General features: G+C 35.0%; 1 protein-coding gene across 6 annotated transcripts in view; it reads right to left on the bottom strand.

Moving 5' to 3' along the window:
• LOC114336460 (diacylglycerol kinase theta) overlaps positions 1-18,903 on the bottom strand; it is a 338,858-nt gene extending 319,955 nt beyond the window's left edge. For 2 of the 6 annotated variants that reach the window (XM_050642807.1, XM_050642806.1), the window contains exon 1: positions 18,545-18,902. In XM_050642807.1, the coding sequence (XP_050498764.1) occupies positions 18,545-18,689 (145 nt within the window). In that variant the 5' untranslated portion in view covers positions 18,690-18,902. Of the gene's footprint in view, positions 1-18,544 lie in introns of all 6 variants that reach the window. The other 4 variants (XM_050642809.1, XM_050642811.1, XM_050642805.1 and 1 more) reach the window with 3 other exon arrangements.
• Between the last annotated feature and the right edge of the window lie 3,241 nt (positions 18,904-22,144).

The raw sequence follows: 22,144 nt of genomic DNA, 5'->3' as shown, positions 1-22,144 counted from the left end.
GCGCTCTCCCAAAGACACAGCACAGACCAATAATTTGTCTTTCCAACGCGGCAATCAGATATGAAATTGTTCCTTTCAAGAGAAGGTTCAACTTTACTAAAGCAAAATGGGAAAAATTCTCTGAAACATTGGATCAAGAAGTTTCCCAGCTAGAACCTTGCCCTGATTCATACGATAAATTTGTAGAAATCGTAAAGCAAGTATCACGGAAATTTATCCCTAGAGGTTGTCGAACTGAGTACATAGCGGGGCTCAATGAAGAATCTAAACCCCTACTTAAAAGATACGAACAGCTATATGAAGAAGACCCTTTCTCGGAAGCGACAATACAGGCTGGGGAGGAAATGTTACATGCGATATCCGCCAACAGAACGGAAAGGTGGTGCAAGCTGGTCACGAGTCTGGACATGAAACAAAACAGCAGACGTGCCTGGAAGCTGATTCGGAATCTTGGCAACGATCCCGCTGCTCCGGCAGTCAACATGACAGAAGTCACACCCGATCAGATAGCCCATCATCTTCTAATGAACGGTAAGACGACATCAAGAAAGAACAAGGTGAGAGCTCAACGGAATATCGACGAAGAAAGAGATGTTCTAGGTACCTCTTTTTGTCTAGAGGAGATGAGAGGCGCGATCCATCAAATGAAAGATAATAAAGCGGCTGGCCTGGACGACATACGAACAGAGCAAATAAAGAACTTTGGACTAAAAACCGTAGAGTGGCTCGTAAAAATGATGAATTGCTGCATCCGTACATTACAAATCCCCAAAATCTGGAGAAAAGCTAGAGTGGTAGCCCTCTTAAAACCAGGGAAGGATCCGGCGGATACAAAGAGTTTTAGACCTGTATCTCTCTTGTGCCACCTTTTCAAGGCCTTTGAAAGAATGATACTGAACCGGATCGCAGAATATGTGGAGACTAAAATTATTCCAGAACAAGCAGGATTCAGACCCGGAAAGTGCTGCTGCAGTCAAATTCTTAATCTCACCCAACATATTGAAGATGGTTTTGAACGGAAGGAAATAACAGGAGTAGCGTTCATAGACCTAACTGCCGCCTATGATACAGTTAACCATCAACGGCTACTCGCAAAACTCTACGAAACTACAAAGGACTTCCGACTAACAAGGTTAGTGAAATGTCTCCTCCAGAATAGACGCTTCTACGTAACGCTCCAGTCCAAGAACAGTCGGTGGAGGGACCAAAAAAATGGGCTACCACAGGGAAGTGTCCTCGCGCCGTTTCTATACAACATATACACCAACGACCAACCCATACACCAACAAACAAGGCAATTTATTTACGCTGATGATACAGCGGTGGCAGCTCAGGGAAGAACCTTCAATGAAGTCGAAGTGAAGCTGACAGATGCCCTGGGAGACTTAGCTCTATACTATGATAAAAACCATCTGAAACCCAATCCCACAAAAACCCAGGTATGTGCTTTCCACCTGAGAAACAAGCATGCCCGAAGGTCGCTGGAGGTGAAATGGCGTGGTCAGATGCTGGAACACAACAAGACGCCAAAATACCTTGGCGTCCGTCTGGATAGAACTCTGTCTTACCGATACCACTGTCAAGATGTTAAGAAGAAAGTAAGTGCCAGAAATAATATCATCCGCAAGCTAACTAATACAAAATGGGGAGCACAACCACACACTCTCCGCACTTCTGCCTTGGCATTATGTTTTTCGGCCGCGGAGTTTGGAGCACCAGTATGGGCAAACTCTGCTCACGCAAAGAACGTCGACGTGGCTCTAAATGAAACGGTCCGTATAATATCGGGTTGCCTGAAACCGACACCTATCGAAGAGGTATACCCCATTGCTGGAATTGCTCCACCACCAATCAGGAGAAAGGTCACGTCAGAGGTAGAACGGAAAAAGCAGGAGACGGACCGAAGACACCCCTTATATGACCACCAAACTCAGCCAAGCAGACTAAGATCTCGGAAAAGCTTCCTGAAAACATCAAGATCCATCCCCGAAGCGCCAGAGACGCGCCGAATACACCTATGGCAAGCGTCAACTACTGCGACACATTTTCCTCCCTCGGAGGAAATGGCTGCTGGACACAATTTACCGTATCCGACTTGGAAAGCGCTAAACAGACTAAGAACCGGCGTTTCACGTTGTGCTAGTAACCTGAAAAAATGGGGATACCAGGAGGACGATACCTGCGACTGTGGCGCGGTTCAGACCAGCCGGCATCTACTATCATGCACAGAGATGAGAGAGACCTGCACAGAACAAGACTTAATTATAGCAAATGACAGGGCCATCTATGTGGCCAACCATTGGAAATACAGAATTTAAAGTTGTTGGTGTTCCGGACACGGAAAGTAAGTAAGTAACGAGAAAAGTGAAAAATTTGATGACTTTGAAGCTGAAGCTTTGAAAATGGCTAATTTAAGTACCCCTCCTTATGACAGAGCAAGAAAACGTACCATGTTTTTTGATGAACAAAGGGATGAACAGTTTGAGAAAATGGATCCTAGAACAAGATATAGAACTGGAGTTTTCAAACCCATTTTCGACCATCTAGTAGTGCAGCTCAGTAGCCGGAAAAATAGTTACGAAAATCTAAGTAAAAGATTTGAAATATTCAGTCAACTTCACGAGAAGAAGTATGAAGATCTAGTGGAACAAGCTAAAAAGGTTGCTCAGTACTACTCCAATGACATTTGCGAAAATGACTTCGTACAAGAGTGTCATCACTTTCAAATGTACATGAAGGCTGAGAAACTGAAGAGAATAAGAGACTGCTACTCATACATCAAAGAAAATAGTTTAACAAGCACATTTCCGAATTTGGAAGTAGCCATTAGGGTGTATTTGACTCTGCCAGTTACAAACTGTTCGGCAGAGAGGAGTTTTTCGGCCTTGAAGAAAATCAAGTCAGAAAATAGAAGTACAATTGCAGATGAAAAGCTAAACAGCTTGATGTTACTGTGCACTCAAAGTGACATAACCTTGAAACTTGACTGTGATAAACAGATTTCCACATTTTCAAACTTGAAAATGCGGAAGAAACCAATGTAAATAGAAACCGATGAACTGATGAACTTACAACAAAGATAATATAACATGAAAGTGTGATGTTATTATTAATATTGAACTAGTATATCAAGATGTAATGTTATAAAGGCAGAGTACAGTGTATATAGTAGAATAATAATTACAATTATAATAATAAGGGTGGGAGGGTGGTCCGTGATACCGTAGTAACAAAACCTATTGATTATTATGCTAATCTGTTATTGTTTAAGCGTCAATAACGGTTTTGTTTTGTTTTACGGTTGCCGGTTGCCAGTCCGGGACACGGCGGGTCCATAGGTGGTGGATAATGGAATATTCTCTATTTGTAAAGAGAATAGGGGTTAGATCCCCCCCGAACCAAAACTGGCAAATAAGAAAAAAAGTACAAGAAAAAGCGGAAATCTATTTCGAAATATGGCGCTAGTGGCCGGGTTGTGTTGGCGTATATTTGGTGGTTGGGAGGGGGGGGGGCGCTTGTCAAAATGGTGCCCATAGCGCCAAAGACCCTAAAAACGGGCCTGCGTTAGTCCGAGGGTTCACTAGCTCTTAGACATTAGGCATTTCTTCTAAAATATGCAAAATTGATAATTTGTGTTATTATATCAGTTCTACATGTTTTTTAGATGTTTTTAATTACAATCAATACATAGATTGTATAAATATAGTCCAGCGAAATGCTTTTTTCTCAGGACATCACAATCGTCAGGTATTTGACGAGTGTTTCTGTTAATAGGTACACATAGTTTCAAAAGTTATGCATCACCTAAAATTTTGCACATTTTCGTACTTGATTTTTTCGTAGACAGATTAACGGATTCCGCTAAAGGTTTACTCAAACTTCTTTTTTGAACATACCAGGTGGAAGAAAAGATATGTCTTTCTGATGTTACGTTTACGATAAACTGTAGGGAGAACAAGGTATAAGTGTGGGTATACATCGAAATCGTATATAGTCTTATGTTTTGTGAAACTTTTGTTTTTTTATTGTCCCTGATGTCTTTAGAGATACAGAAAATAGACGGTTTTATTCACACTCGTTTCATTGGTAGGCGGACTTCAAGATTTGTTTAGCCGTGTTTAATTTTCATGAAACGTATTTTACGTTTTATGTTTCATGTTTTTCGTTTCATGTTTCGTTGGTGTGCGGCTTGCCTAAGAGTTATTTAGACGAGAGACGAGATTGTTTAATGGAGTCTCTGTTTTGGGGTGGCGGAATTTCCTTGTTAGTAAAACCAGTAAAACGGATTTGGTGTCTACGTAGAGGGTCTTTAAATAGCGAGAGGTACATTGCGCAGATTTTATTTCTTTGAACTTTTTCCTTTCGCAGTATATATAGGAAATAATTTCATCCTAGTGTATACATGTCCTCCTCATGTATCGCATGTCGTCAGTTAAAGAATAATAATAATTAACATATTAAAGAATAAAACCGTCTAGTTTCTTTATTGTGGAAGATATTATAGATACTAAAAAAAATGTTCACCGAATATGAGACTCCAACATGATTTAGATGTGTACCCACCTTTGTACCTATTCCTTCCTACAGGGTGTCTCAAACTTTTATTTCAGTTCAAACACATGTTAAACTACAAAACCGACTATTTTCTTTATTTCTAAAGGTATCAGAGACATTCAAAAAATAAAATGTTTACAAAACATAAGACTACAATACTATTTCGATGCATACTCACACTTGTCCCTGGTCCTCCCTACAGAATGTTTCAAACTTAACATGAGAAAAACTTTTCTTTTCTTCCACCCGGTATAAGTTCAAAAAAGAAGTTTGAGTAAACCTTTACCCAACTGTGTAAATACCAAAAAAAAATCTAAAATAATAAAAAAAAATTAGCGTAATCCGTTAATCTGTTCATGAAAAAATCAACTATGAAAATGAGCATAATTTTGGGTGATGCATAACTTTTGAAACTATGTTCATGTACATAGTAAACAAACCTATATATTTTCTGCTGGTGATATACTAATTTTAAAAACCGAAGAGAGCATAATATGTTAGTTTTGCAGACCTTATACCCTAGCCTAGCGCCGGGACTGGATTTATTGATAAAAATAAAACAACCAAACTAACTAGAAACGTAAGACCCCATTCACATGATAAGCGCGTTAAACGCATATGAACGGTCTTAATAAAATGTATGTAAAATGTTTGTACCTACCGATATAGTTATAATCGCGCGTTATTAAAATGCGCGTTAAGCGCTTGTCATGTAGACGGGATCTAACTGTTTTAGGAATTTAGTACGTAATGATTTTTATAATACACATGTGTCGTTTAATTACCTAATTAAGAAACAAGCACTTGTCTGAAGCTATATAAATGTCAGCATGCTTACTAATTTAAATACATAGTTGGTATGTAAAGTAGGTTGTTCTGTATTAAGTCAACGCCAATTCAGCCAATAAGATGAAATAAACCACAAAAAGATCTTTATTTTTTTATCTTTAAAATGAATTTTTTTTTATTGCTGAATAAATTATGCTGGAAAGTTTTACGTATACAATTTATTACAGATAAAAAATGCAGAAAATAAGAAAGAGGGGGCAAAAGCAGGAACTGCAATCATACTGAAAAAGAAGTGGGAACACGTCATCGAAAACTGGGAACCAATAAATGAAAGAATTGTTAAAATTAACTTAAAAATTAACGACTAGCAGTATGCGATCCAACAGAAGACAGCTCAATTAAAGAGATAAAACAACTACAAGAAGAAATCGAAAAAAGAAAGAAGAATCAAGAAATAATTATTATAGTAAACCAAGCTCGATAAAAATAAAGAATGTGAAAATAAAACAAGGCGCAAACTGATGCACAGATTACAAACTAGTAATAGCTTGGATGGAATTCCCCTTTATATGGACCCAACAGAAACCGACCTTGGAATATACTGGCGAATCTATAACTCCGGCAACACCTTCCTGTCAATGTGTGCTCAATAAAAGAAAAGAAATTAAAAATAAACCTATTAGAAGAAGACTCCATAAAAGACCTATACAGGGTGTTTCATTAATAATTGTCCATATAGTAACTGGAGAAACCTTAGCACAAAATACGAAGATTTAACCTAAAACACTTAAATAAAATGTGGCCCCTTACTGAGTTAGGGAGCGTTCAAGTATTACGTAACGCGATTTTTGATTTTTGACCCCCCTTCCCCCCTACGTTACGCACTCTAATGGGCGTTTAACTATTGCATAACGCAATTTTTGAAGATTTTTTACCCCCCCCCCCCCCAACCTGCGTTACGTAAAACTATTGGACATATCCTTTTCATACTTGGCAGAAAGTGCGACTACTATACACCCTACTAAATTATGATAAACACACGTTTCTAGCTACTACCAGAGGCGTACGACAGGGGATAGTGAATGGTTGACCCTTCTAAAATTCTACGCCACTGCAGGAATTACTATTTTAGTGCCGTTTTTAGATTCTTCAATACTTTCTACGTAAATAATATACTCTTCATTGGTAACGATAAAGTCATTAGTTTTCGAGATATTTGAAGTTAAATATGAAACGGCACAGTTATTTTGATTAATTTATGATAATATGATTCATATGATTAAAATTTAAAAATTATTTGTACACAATACTTTAAAACTATTTGGCGTAACCTTATGATACTTGGCAGAAAGTGTAGGTACTGTACACCCTACTAAATTAAGATAAATAAACGTGTCTAGCTACTACCAGAGGCGTACGACAGGGGATAGTGGCTGGTTGACCCTTCCCAAATTCTACGCCACTGACGAAATTGCTATTTTAGTGTAATTTTTTGATTTTCCAGTACTTTTTATGTAAATAATATACTCTTCATTCGGTACGATAAAATTATTAGTTTTCGAGATATTTGAAATTAAAAATGAAGCGACACAATACATTAATCAAAATAACCGTGTCGTTTCATTTTTAACTTCAAAGATCTCGAAAACTAACGACTTTATCATTACGAATGAAGAGTATATTATTTTCATAGAAAGTATTGGACAATCCAATAATTGAACTAAAATAGCAATTCCGCCAGTGGCGTAGAATTTGGAAAGGGTCAACCATTCACTTTTCCCCGTCGTACGCCTCTGGTAATGGCCAGAAACGTTGGTTTAACATAATTCAGTAGTTTGTACAGTACTTCCTGCCAAGTATGAAAAGGATACGTCGAATAGTTTTAAAAAGGCTGAGAAAAGTAGTTTTTAAATTTTTAAATAAAATACCCTGTAAACTCAGTAAGGAACCACATTTTATTTAAGAGTTTTAGGTTAAATCTTCGTATTTTGTGGTAAGGTTTCTCCAGTTACTATATGGACAATTATTAATGAAACACCCTGTATAAACGAAGATTGGGCCAAAAGCTAGAAGAGTTTAGGTATGAATCATTAAAACAAATGTACGAAGACATAAAAAACTGCATAAAGAAAACAGTCTTCGCAGTTCTGGGAGAAGAAGACCAAAAATACACCTACCAAAATACAAAATTAAACAAAGACACACTGAGATGCATAAAAGAGGAGAAAGAACGCCAAATAAAATACCTGAACACAAAAAACTATGAAGATTTCAAACTATACAAGGGAAAAATAAAGAAGTAAAAAGAAAAGTAGCAAATTAAAAACATTAAAGATGAAAAAAACATGCACAGAGATAGAACAACACATAGGAGGAACGAGAAATTCCGAGTCATGGCATATCTTAAAGTCGCTCCAAATAAATAAGATAGAGAAAATCAAGATCGGTCAGATCAAAGAAAACGAATGGCAAGAATACTATAAAACATTGCTAACCAAAAACCGCCCCCAATTCAAAGAATCAGAAAGAGACGGAATAAAAATCTATACACATGATGAAATCGAATTAACCTTAGCTCAGGTAAAACAACAAAAAAGCAGAAGGCCCTTGAAACCAGGAAAAAGAAAGTGCGAAGGAGTGGCTATACAAGTAAGGAGCGAATATCTACAGGGTGAGTTTTTAGTGCGGGATCGGTCGATAACTCCATTATGGTATAAAATATCGAGAAAAGTTATTTAAAAAAAATGTAGGCAATGATATTCTCCACGCTTGGAAAATATGTCCATTTCTACAGGGTGAGCAATAACAGCGTGGTATATCAAACATATAATTTTTTAAATGGGACACCCTATATATTTTTTCATATTTATATTCCCCTCATAATTCTTGTTCATATAATATATGGTTTTGCATTACTATACAGAGTATTTAACAAGTTATGACCATTTTTATTTCGAAATCACTATGAGATTAACACCCTGTATATAAAGAAGTAATTCGTAGACAATAATTTGTTTTATGTAATAAGATAAAAAATATACTGTAGTTTTTAAATTAAGTCCAATTCACATCATTGACGAATATTTGTATACAGGGTGAACTACAAAACCAAATTACGATTTTCTCTATTTTTTTAAATTGATCACCCTATATTTTATTTTTTAACATTATTGTATTTAATATACTCTTTCATTTTTATATAGCATTCCCTATATCTAAACTGATTACTTTTCGAGATATTTTTAGTTTTCTTCAAATTTCGGGAATACATTAAATTTTTCTAGTAGAAATAAGTTAGTATTAAGTGATAATTAAACAAAATTATTTTTATTAGATAAATAACTAACACAAAATATAAACCATAGCAATATGCAGTGAATATACCAATAAATGTGATATTAAGAAATTATCATATTTCCCTAATATACAAGAATCTTAAAATTCCTACAAAAAAACTTTGTATTGTATATAATAATATAACAAGATTATTTTTATTCAATAAATAACTTACATGAAACATAAATCAAAACAATATACAACTGATGTAGGTAACAGTTTTTAGATTGGTATATCAACAGCATTCTAAGCCAAGAATTTTTTAGTAGAACATTCATTTTTATAAGCACTTTTAAACTACAAAACAAAATTACGATTTTTTCATTTTTTTTAATAGATCACCCTATATTTTATTTTTTTTGAAATATTGTATTTATGATACTCTTTCATTTTTATATAACATCTCCTATACCTAAACTTATTAGTTTCTGAGATATTTTTAGTTTTCTTCATTTGCCGGGGATACATTCAATTCTTATAAATATAAATAACTTAACAAATAAGTATTATGATTATGTAATGATATAACAAATTTAATATAACAAATATTTCCATTCAATAAATAACTAACAAAAAAATAATAAACCATAACAAAATTTAATGAGTGTACCAATTAATGTGATGTTAAGGATATAACTCTAAAGTAAATGTTGAAAATGACCAGTTTCAAAGTCTATGCAATTTTGTAACCGATATTCAAATGACCGAGCCACATTTCTAACATTTTTGTAACTTAATATTATTAAAAGCTTCTTTTATTCTATTTTTCATAACATCAAGCGTTGTTGGATGCTTCTGGTATACAAGGTTTTTTATATAGCCCCACTTGAAAAAAATCAATTTTGGAAGGACTGGAGCACCGTCGTATAAAAACCTCAACCGTCAAAAAATGTGGACCAATCACATAATCTCTAACAATATCACCTTAAACATTTATAGATCACCTAGTTTGAGTGTTAACAAAGTAGGGATTTCTTGATGCATATTAATGAAATTTAATATGAAAATTATATTATTAATAACTGCGGGTCACAATCTGCAATTAGGAATGTGTTACTAAAAACTTCTTGGCTTAGAATACTGTTGATATAATAATCTAAAAACTATTAAATTAGTTGTATATTGTTTTGATTTATGTTTTGTGTGAGTTGTCTATTAAATAAAAATAATCTTGTAATTTTATTATACACAACATACCTAAGTATATTTTTTTTGTAGGAATTGTATGATTCTTGTATATTAGGGAAATATGATAATTCCTTAATATCACATTTATTGATACATTCATTGCATATTGCTATGGTTTATATTTTGTGTTAGTTATTTATTGAATAAAAATAATTTTGTTTAATTATCATTCAATACCAACTTATTTCTACTAGAAAAATTGAATGTATTCCCGAAAGTTGAAGGAAACTAAAAATATCTCCGAAAGTAATAAGTTTAGATATAGGGAATGCTATATAAAAATGAAAGAGTATAATAAATACAATATTTTTGAAAAATAAAATAGAGGGAGATCCATTTAAAACAATAGAGAAAATCGTAATCTGGTTTTGTAGTTCACCCTGTATACAAACATTCGTCAATGATTTCAATTGGACTTAATTTAGAAACTACAGTATATTGTTTATCTTACTACAGGAAACAAATTATTGTCTATGAATTAATTCTTTATATACAGGGTGTTAATCTCATAGGGATTTCGAAATAAAAATGGTCATAACTTGTTAAATACTCTGTATAGTAATACAAAACCCTATATTATATGAACAAGAATTATGAGGAGAATACAAATATGAAAAAATATATAGGGTGTCCCATTTAAAAAATTATATATTTGATATACCACGCTGTTATTGATCACCCTGTAAAAATGGACATATTTTCCAAGCGTGGAGAATATCATTGCCTACATTTTTTCTAAATAACTTTTTTCGATATTCTATACCGTAATGGAATTATCGACCGATCCCGCACTAAAAACTCACCCTGTATATACCCTAAGTTTTACTGACGACCAAATAGTGATCGCACAAGACGAAGATAACCTCAGTTTTATGATGAGAAAACTGATTGGTACGGACATATCAGAAGAGCAGACCAAAAGCGTTAGATAAACATAATAACAGAGTGGAGCACGATAGGAAGAAGGAAGAGAGACAGATCCCGAAGATCCTGCAGAGATAAAGTGGACGAAGCAATGGAGAAAAGAAATCTACAGAAAGGGGACTGGCAAGACAGAAAGAGTTTATGTCACAAACTAACAAACATTCCATATTATGCAAAGCTTAGACAAGGAAAGAGAGAGGACGAGTAATCCTATGACCAAAAGTGAAGCCAAACCACCACCAAAGATTTTGATCAGCGACGTATCTTTGGGGTATTGTTATGGATCGAGTATTTAGAATGAAAAAAATGAAAAGTATTTAAAATGAAAAATTTTTGTACGGTAAATGTTTTATTAAGTTGCTCATATTACGTACATATGTTTCAATACGTACATATGTTTTTATTACGAATTTTAGATGAGGATTTACTTTATTTTTTATAACATTTTAACACTCAACGAACACCCACCATTGGCAACCCATTGTTATATTTGATGTGACCGCCATGTTTTTGGTGGCAAACAAACTCAAAACGGGCTTCACTTTTTGAACCTGTATTAAAATGAGTGTTACCCGTCCTCTCTCTTTCCTTGTCTAAGATGCAAAGTGTGCTTAGGCGACTTAAATAATTCTTGTTTTGCCCCCTGATAATAAAATGTCAGTGAGTATGTTAAGTAATAATTAAAGAGTTTTATTGTTTGATTTTGCAGTTTTCTTGATGGTATGTCATATTTAAGCCAGTTAATGTGTGTTAAAATTGTTACTTTAGCCAATGAGGGTTACAGACAAGGAGATATTGCGCGGAAACTGCGTATCCAGCAATCGTCTATTTCTCGTATGGTAAAACGATACAATGAGACTGGAGAATACAAATGGCGACCTGGTCATGGACGAAAAAGATGTATAACGCCAAGATATGACCAATATTTGAGACTTCAATCTTTGCGAAATCGCGCACTTACAGTTCCCAAACTCAAAACTTGATGTCTGATCACAAGACAAATTAATGTAAAACAGTGACGAGAAGACTTAAATAGGTTGGTTTAAATGCAAAGCCAGAGTTCAACGACTTTTCGCAGATGAAATAAGGATATACATAATTATGGAAGCCAGATAAACGTGGTCGAGTATACATAAGGTCTGGGGAACGTTTCGCAGAATGTAATCTTGTACACAATTTTAGGTATGGTTCTGTTATGCTGGATGGTGGCATTAGCGTAGAGTCTTATTGAGGTGAATATTCGAATGAATGCTGACTAGTACATAAGCAACTTCCTCGAAGAGTACCTCCGACCAAATTTTCACAAACTACTAACGATTTTTTTAATACAAAAAATGGGGTATACATAACCAAATTTATATGGAATCACCATGTACATATTTGAAATCTGCAGCGGTTGAAAACTGTAAGTATAAGTATTTTAGTTGAAAAGTTAAACGAGCTGGGCTGTACACTCTCGGCGAAGTTACTTCTCCAAAGTTGACCGAAGTCCGAAGTACCCTCTCTACACACTCGTTCGAAGTGCGATACCGACAAAGAGCGGTGCGATACCGACAAAGATCCCTTTGACCAGACCGACAGATTTCGGAAGTAGAACGAAGTCAGGCAAGGTTACACAAGGTGGCATTCTACACTCTCGTACTTGTTGAACCTCGATCGACTTCGGCGAGAGTGAACTGCGGGCTTTAAGAAAAGTTGATGTACCCAAGGCCCAAGGATATAGGACTGGATCCCGCGTACCAAAAAAAGTTGATTAATAGCAAGCTGAAAATTTGTTAATAGCTTATCGGTGTCTCGTCGGACAAACTTTGATGTATGGGAACACTGGAACGGGGGAAGGTTTAATTGTGGAACTGGTTAAAAATTTGGAACGTCAGACTACGAAAACGTCCCATGTATTTTGTCGGACAGGACTTCCAATTGATTTGTTACCCTTTCATTAAACTCTCATGCAAAAATCAAACTGCTATTTATCACCAATTGGACATTTTAATAAATCCGACACGTAGAATATGTCAAATGACAGGAATTATGACAGGTGATAAACAGCAGTCTGATTTTTGCATGAGAGTTTATAGACTGGGAGATATTATACAGAAGTTCAGCCACGATTTTCTAAGTCCTGCCTTTTGCAATACTGGGAGGGTAGACGATGTACTTACAATCTGTGGAAACATCCACAAATTTCCTGTGACATTTTCCTGTAAAAATTAGATTTTCCCAAAAAATAAAAATAGGGTTTTGCGATGAATTTCTAAGTCCTGTCATATCCGTAGATAGACAGGAAACTATCGATTTTATGAAGAAAATTTTTTGGGCAGGAGGGTTGCAAAGGGGGTAACGGAGTATATATGTATACAAACACGTAAGGAAGATAATGAAATTTTCATGATTTTCTAGGTCCTGCCAACTAAATAAACTAAACATATTTATTTCAAAATGATCAAAAAAAATATTGGCATGACGTCTCCTAATGTTTAATAATACTTGTCCCTTGGAAAATTCTGCGGAAAATTTTCACCCTGATTCCGTGATTTTCTTAGTCCTGCCTTTAAAAAGTTATAATACTCAAATACAATCAATACCTTTTCGGTACTCGCCAGGAAGGTTAAACGGTTCTTGTAAGACGGCAGGAGTCCTAGATTTGTAAGAAAATTCGTCAAAAAGTCAACGATTTTCTGAGTCATGCCATTTTGCACATGTTTCAAGAATCTTAATATAAGTCTATTTACAAAGAGGCAGGATGGCTTTATGGTTATTTTGTATACAGGGTGGGGCATTAGTGTGACAAAGTCCAATTACTCGTTTGTCGTAAGATATACGAAAAAAGTTATTTAGGTAAAACATGGGCCACAGATAGGACTATGATTTAACAGTATTTTCTAATATACAGAGCTACCCGTTTTCACAGGGTGACACAAATTTATGTTTTTTTAAATGGAATACCTTGTATATTTTTACATTTTTGGATTCTACTCGATGTTCTCTTTAATAAAATATAGTGTTTTGCAATATTATACGAGGTAGTTTAAAATATAATTACGTTTTTTTGTTAATTTTGTAGGAACATTCACACCCTATACATATTGTTAGTGATTTGATATCCAAACTTCTATTAATTTATCTTTAAACGATTTTTAATATAGTCTACTATTGTCAGTTATTAATAGTATACCAAAATGTTTAATTTTAGTATACGGGGTTGATTGAAACTCGGAATGAGTGTTTTCTGAGTTTTCGTAAATGGGACACCCTGTATTTTAGTATTATAATAAAATGATATTTTATGGTATCTTTTTATTTGTTAAGCATTTTCTGTACCATATGTGTATATTAATTTTGGCAGTAAATTGATACAGACAGATTACTCAGGTGGTTTTTGGGGTTTCTGAACAAGAATGTCACATTAGAACAGATATTTACCTAGTGCTCGGGGTGACTAATATACACGCCATATTCTTAAATTTCGAGGCTTTCAGACACTAAAGTGATGCAAGTAGATTACTCGAGGAGTTTTGTGGTTGCTGAACATGAATACGCCATCAGAATCGACCTCCAAAAACTCTCTAAATTCGAGATCAGTCACCCTGGTCACCAGGTGCTCCGAGGGTCGGTTGTAATGTCATATTCGTGTTCGGCCATCCCAAAAACCCTCGAATAATCTGTTTTCTTTAATTTATTGCCGATATCCCACGAAACTCCAGATGACGTGCCTTAGCAGCAACTCTGGGCACTAGGTGATTCGGAGGTCGGTTCTGCTTGCGTATTCGTAACTCCATAAACCTCCCAAATAACAAAATTTTGCCCTTAATACACTGATTTTGACAGGTTTATGCACTTTTGGATGCATGTTATGCACTAAAATGCAATTTCCACCCATTTTTATATTGTACACCTTTTATTTGAATTTGAAAAAAATTTTAAAAAATAAAAAAAAAAAACGGTGTCTCTGCCGACTTAAAGCAAGAGTAACTTTTAGTACTAGAATACCTCATAATTTAATACTCTACTCTCAAAAATGTCTAAAAATTTAAAGACCAATAAGTTATAAGATAAAATATCCGTTGATCTACCCAAGACGGATGCCTATGACCAGTTCTAGAAATTCACAATTGATAAAATCGATTCATCTCTGGAAGAGAAATAAACGTAGCAGTTTTCGTTTTCCTAAATAGAATTTTTCTAAATTCTTTTAAACTCAAAAAACCAAAAAACGAAAAATTTTTCAAATCGATTTTTCTAGAACACTGCGTATTCTTCTGAGTTAAAGCAAAAGTACCTTTTAGTACAAAACTATCCCAGAATTTAATAATCCAGTGTCAGAAATGTTTAAAAGTTAGACAGAAAAGTTATTCGATAAAATATCCGTTTCCGTACCCAAAACGGACCCCTATGACCCCTATGACCGGACAATTGTCAAATTGACATTTGACAATTGACCTCTGGAAGATAAATAAGTGTACCAGTTTTCGTTTTTCCAAATAAAAGCGTTCTGCAGCTATTTTAAAGAAACTAATTACAAGACTTCTATATGCTTCTTCTGGACGAAGCATATCGAAGTAGAGGTCGTCCGCCAACCAGATGGTCTGATGACATCAAACAGATCGACAGAAACTTGATGCAGACAGCACATGACAGAAATGCATGGAGAAGACTAAGGGAGACCTATATCCAGCATTGGATAGATCCGGGTTGAATTATGACGATGATGAATTACAAGACGCCATCTTTAAAGAGCTTTAGCTTTCCACGGAAGCATTTTTGAACTAGGTGAATTGAGTTAAATTTTCTTAAAATTATCTGAGGAATCTCCGGTTTTCGTTTGTTATGAGAGCTTCTGGACACCCTGTATAATATAATGGGTAGGTAAATTCCCTACTATAACCAATAAATTGTAAAAATTGTTTACTTACTTTTATCGCGTTTACTTACATAAAAATATGAACTAATCACTTAAAATAAAGATGTTACAATTTGCTATTAGATTTGAAAAGTGTGTAAAAATTCCGAGACATTATTCAGGAAAATAATATTTAATAGGATACGATTGTTTTAATGACATACAAATTAATTTTTTGTATTATTCATCTTTGCGGTTATCCTGCCAAGTTGTAAACGGTTTTAGATTAGTGTTTTTTAAGCATACTCGACATGGTATGACTGAGAAAATTGTGGTGATATGAATATGTTTGTATAACACCCTGAAATAATTTTACAGACACACAATTTAATTTTTTTATACGACCTAACTATACAACCATCCTGCCTCTTTAAAAATACAGTAGACTCGCGATTATCCGAGGTAATTGGGACCGTGACTACCTCGGATACGGAAAAACTCGGTTAACACTGAGATTGGTTATATTGATAGAAAAACACGTAAATAATCATAACTGTGGATATTTTAATGACAAAATTAATGCAGTACTGTCTATAAAAGATAAAAACATTTACCTTACCAATATTACTGTTTAAAAAATCTTTGATTTTGCATAAGCTTTATGCGTTTTTTTGATTTTGAATCGGCGATGTTGCGTCAAGGTTGAAAATTGTAACTCACCTGTTATTACTTTTGCCTCGGTTAACCGAGGGGCTCGGATGACCGAGACTCGGATAATCGCGAGTCTACTGTATATTTATATTAACCTTCTTGAGATATGTGCGAAATGGCATGACTTAGAAAATCGTGTAATTTTCCACGAATTTTCTTACAAATTTTTAACTATATATAGTAAAAAGGTGTAACTAAACATCCTGCCATTTTGAATAATGTCTACTGAAATTATTTATTTTATAACAAAATTTATTTTATGACTTAGAAAATCACGGAACCAGAGTGAAAATTTTATACAGAATTTTCCAAGAAACAAGTGCAGTTAAACATTAGGTGACGTCATGCCAACATTTTTTTGGAAAATGTCACAGGAAACCCGTGGATTCTTTTACAAATTGTAAGTACCTTCTCTAACCTTCCAGTATTGCAAAGGGCAGGACTTAGAAAATCGTGGTTGAACTTCTGTTAATATCTCCCGGTTTATTAATGAAAGGGTAACAAATCAATTGGAAGTTCTGTTCGACAAAATACATGAGACGATTTCGTAGTCTGGCGTTCCAAATTTTTAACCTGTTCCACAACTGTTTCAGTGTTCCCGTCCATCAAAGTTTGTCCGACTAGACACCGTTAAGCTATTAATAAATTTTTTTTGGTACGCGGGATCCAGGCCTAATATAGCAGGAGAAAGTTACGGGATCCCGAGTTAACCAGGTAGCACAAGACTGATCACGTAAATTGGTGTCTTCAACACCAAAACTGGTACATTTGAAATTGGCAAAGTGTGCTATTTTCAAACGAAAGTAGAATATTATGTAAAATCAGATGATTAACGAATTCGTGTACTTACAGGGCGAGGAAGACAAGCAAGAACGGAAAGTGCCAGATCTGTTCACAAATATAAAAGAGGAAGTGTCATCTTCTAGGTATTATGATGGGTAAACAAAAATTCTTTAATTTTCATTAAACCAACTTTAATAGCTTGCAGGTATGTTGATTTGGTTCTATAACCTGTAGTTAGGATCCGGAGAGGTGCAATGGAAGAAAGTTAAATTTAGCTTTAATTCCCTTAAAATAATAAAAAATATCAGATAATTCCCTATAAGTTTGGTTGTGTGTAGTAGATAGTTCTTAAACATTTGACCATAGCTCCGACGATGATTTCGTTAGTCGAATACGCTCAGCTAAAAATTAATTTTTTTTACACATTTCAAAAATTTTTCTTTTACTATTCATTCAGTTGTCATAAGTGTGTACAAAAATATATCATTCTTTTCACTTGTTAAATTTTATGATCCAACTTTTCATTAAGCAAAAAAAAAGCAAAATGAGCTGTACGTCTTCACAGATTTTTTATTAGCTACCCCTCATATACCTTTTAGAATCTTCAAATATCTGTATAAGATACTATTCACTCGAATTACTTCGAGCAAAAAACTTCGTCTTCTTGTCTTCCTTATTCTGCAGAAGTTTTCTCCATCTACCACTCCCATATAGTTCTGGAGAAGTTACCCAAAAAGTAACAAAAATTTCAGTATAACTCGTAAATGTAGGCACTTCAAAAAACCTATACATTCGGTAAAAAATCGCCTAAGAATATCAAACGTATTTAACAAAGGCATTAATTATTATAATATTAATGTAGGCACATATGTTGAAACTTCTTGGATAGAAAGACTTAAATCTTTCAAAATGCGTTAAAAACATTTATGACTCAATATATATTATGGATGTAGGAATTTCCATATTCTCTTCTTTAAATTGAGCCTATAAGGTGTTGATCTGCAAGCAATATAAAAAATGGAATGAATAATAAGACCGTGCCTTTGTTAAAACATCTAAGTGTAAAATGTATACAAGGATACATAGGTATGCGTTAAAAATAGTGAAGATACGCAAAATAAAAGCATTTGAATTTTTTTTTAGAATGACCTTACAAAATGTAATATCGATATTTGTGGTGTATTTAATCCATGGTTTCTTCATATATGCGCTATTTGTTATTTGTAAAAGGTTTTTATGATAAAAATAGACCAAAGGTGTATTCAAACCAGCCTTAAAGAATAAACGAGAGCACAAGAGTCTCTGGAGAGTAGTGACCTATTTGGAAGTAGCGAGGGAGTCAGGAAGGCAGGCAGCAAGAGCTGGAGAGGAGGAGGGGCAAAAAGAGGATGTGGATGTGAAAAAATAACTGTAAATTACCTTCGCAGATGAAGCCCTGCTGGATGAGGCCCCATAACATGTCGCTGCAGTGGTGGCAGTAGGTGGGCTTGTGGAAGGTCTTCTTGCAGAAGCTATGGCCGTGCGCGGCGGGCGGCTGTTCTTGCGAGCCCGCCACCGACGCCATGATTCCTCCGAGCCACCGTTCACGCCAGAACTTCACCGTGATCAAGCACTCGCACGCATATTACACGTCTATGTAATGTCGAAACCGTATACGTACATGTTGCTGTCTTTGAGTGTCTCCGACAGCCACACTTACATGCCTAAGGCGCATTTCTCGACTTCAACTCCCGTACACAGCTGACCATTACTGACGAACAACAATTGCGCATCCGCAAGACGTTTCGGTCGCGACGCAAGCGAGACGACGCTGTCGATTACTGCGTCGTCGTGTCACGGGAACATCTTTCTCGCCGCCCAATGCCGAGTTTGATACGGGGCGCTATCTATAGATAAAGATCCGTAATATCGTAACTAGCTGAAACTGAAATCTATACTCAGAATCCTGAAAATGATTTCGCATGCTGAAAAGTGTGAAAAGTAACAAAAATTGTGTCAGTAGTTTTCAGCGTCATATATCTGTGGTAGCGTGACTAAATGACTGAATGTGTACTAGAATAATCGTAAATTATCTTAAAAACTGGATAAAATTCGCTACGTTCAGAATAATAAGTATTAACTAAATGCAAAAATTATTTAGGTTATATTGCGTCTAGTAGTAATTAATTTAATTGAAGAGGTTTGAAATTTTGGAGTTTTATTTTTAACATTTATGTTGATTAAAATGGCAATAACATAAATAGTCCAGAGAAATAAGGTTTTTGTCGGGATACTTGACCAACCAGGTTGCAAATGGGTTTTTTGGGTACTATACCCAATACATTATAAATACAAAAATGCCCGTCACAGTTCGGACGAGAATTTTAGTTATTAACAAATAAGGGTAAAAAATGGCAATTTTTTCGTTTAAATCGCTACAGGTAAAAACAGGGTAATTAAATATCTTATTTAGTGTATTCATCTTTTAGTAGATGAGCAAAGGTTTAAAATTACATTTTTCGGATTTTGGTCCGATCATTTGTTGCTTCGGAAATTGGAAAATAACACTAAAATTTCTAAAATCAAAAATTTGCGAAAATAATATACAGGGTGATGGATTAGTGTAATAAAGCTGCTGAGTAGATCCGCTATAGTAATAGATAGTGAAATGTTTGGCACAAAAACACTTGGATGAACCCAAAACAAATCTTTATTTGACTACATATCAAATACAACTGGTTAATTCTTTTACCTGTAAACTAACTAAAATATATTGCGATAATTAGCAATACATGAGCGTCGCGAGTGGGGTTTATAATTACATGGCCAATACATTACATCACCCCACCCTAAAATCCTACTTATAACCAAATTTAGGAACACAACAAAACTAAACTTTCAAATACTATACTTTGAATCCAAAACGTTTTGGTTCTTTTCTAGATCTTATTGGACGTCTATGTGGAATGCCTGACTCTTGGATAACATCACTATCATTTTGAGAGTCTAGCTGAGGCTCCCCACCTAGATTTCCTGTTGCGTTTGTAGCGGCTTGGATAACAATTTCTTCGTTATTTTGAATATTATTTTCCTCTGAACTATCGTGCATCGTCTCCGCAAATGTAATACCTTCTAAATTACTATTAAAAATTATTTTAATTTGATTACAATGTCTTTTCCTCGTAAGTTTACTACCTAACGGATTTACCAAATATGCTCTTCTACCCAAAATTCGTAAAATCTTTGCTTTGCACCACGACACCTTGGTGTTTCTATAATCTTTAACTAAAACGATATCCCCCACTACAAACTCTACCTGTCTCCTCCCCCTATAATATTTCTTATTATTTTCTTGCGCTTGCATCAAGTTACGTCTAATTTGTGTTAAATCAACTGGGTTTGATTGTTGGTTTTGTAAATCATCAGGTTTAATTAAATCTAGACGCGTTCGCAAAGCCCTTCCAAAAAATATCTTAGCGGGAGAAGTACCTACCTGTCGACAGGTGCACTGTGTTCCTACATGTTAATAAAAATTTAGACAATGATAAATGATTATTTCTTTGATCAATATCTTTTAACAAAAAATGCTTGACTATTTTAACGCTATATTCAGCAGCACCGTTGCAATGTGCTGAAAAAGGAGGTATTGTTATATGTTTAATACCATTAATTAAAGTAAAATGTTTAAATTCTTGCGATGTTAGCTGCGGGCCGTTATCGCTGACAAGTACTTCCGGTAAACCATAACGAGCAAAACACTCCCTAAGTTTAGCAATCGTAGCCATTAAGGTGATTGAAAACATTGGACAAACTTCTACCCATTTAGAAAAAGCATCCAAAATTATAAGAAAATGAGTTTTTCGTGTTTCGGTAAAATCTATATGCACGCGTGACCAAACATTTTGAGGAATGTTCCAGCCTTGTAAGGGAACCTTAGGAGGATCTGCCTGCATGTGCTGACAAGGAATGCAGTTCTTGCTGAGAACTTCAATTTCTGTATTTAATGATGGCCACCAAATATTATAAGACCTAGCTAATAATTTCATAAATGAGAGCTATATAATATATTTATATGTATATATTTATATGATGTCTTTTTTTAATAAACAAATTAATATTGTATATTGTAGATATGTATAGTAAAAAAATGTAAATGTGTATTTCACGCCCAGGGCCTACATGGGCTGTTGAGCAAAATAAATAAAAATGTGCTCTGCAACATTTCTGCGTGTTGAGGATTCTGCCTGCAAATTTGTATTGGAATCAAACAACATCAGTTTTAATAGACGGTTTGGAATCACAGGCTCTTAATATTAAAATAGGAATGCGGCAGGGATGCCTTTTGTCCGCCTGTTAAGGCTTCTGCCTGAAAATTTGAGTTGGAATCAAACAACATCAGTTTTAGCAGACGGCTTGCAATCACAGGCTCTTAATATTAAAAGAGGAGTACGGCAGAGATGCTTTTTGTCGCCCCTGCTTTTCAACGTTTACTCCGAAAGAATTTTCAGAAATAGACTTTCTAAAAAACAAGAAAGAATAATTGTGAAGGATGAAGTCATCAATAATTTGCGATATGCGGAGTACACAGTACTCCTAGCTTCTATTCAAGAAAATCTGCAAACATTACTTGATAGAGTCGTTAGGAGTTATAAGGAAGCAGGTCTGGATTTGAGCATACGGAAAACCAAAATACTCGTAATACGTAAACAACAGAATATAAAAGCTTCTTTATATTATGTAAATAACACCAATCTTGAGTAAGTGGATCAAATTGTTCAGTTTGTTTCAGAGACTCACGGCGAAATTAGATTTAGGATAGAGCAGGCCAGAGCCGTTTTCAGAAGGATGTCCAAGGTATTATGTAACTCCATCTTCTTGAAGTGCCATCTCCGCGACGGAGGTCGGCAATCATCGTAGCTATTCGGACTTTGGAGACGGCTGTTCTGAAAAGTTCATTTGATGTAGGTTGTGGTTCTGAGTAGGTTGTGTGATGTGGTTCATCTACATCAAATGAACTTTTCAGAGCAGCCGTCTCCAAAG

This window comes from Diabrotica virgifera, chromosome 2 (genome assembly GCF_917563875.1).
Source record: "Diabrotica virgifera virgifera chromosome 2, PGI_DIABVI_V3a".
Classification (NCBI taxonomy): Eukaryota; Metazoa; Arthropoda; class Insecta; order Coleoptera; family Chrysomelidae; genus Diabrotica; species Diabrotica virgifera.
Note: the sequence above shows the minus strand (reverse complement) of the source record. Positions and strands in the feature narration are given on the sequence as shown.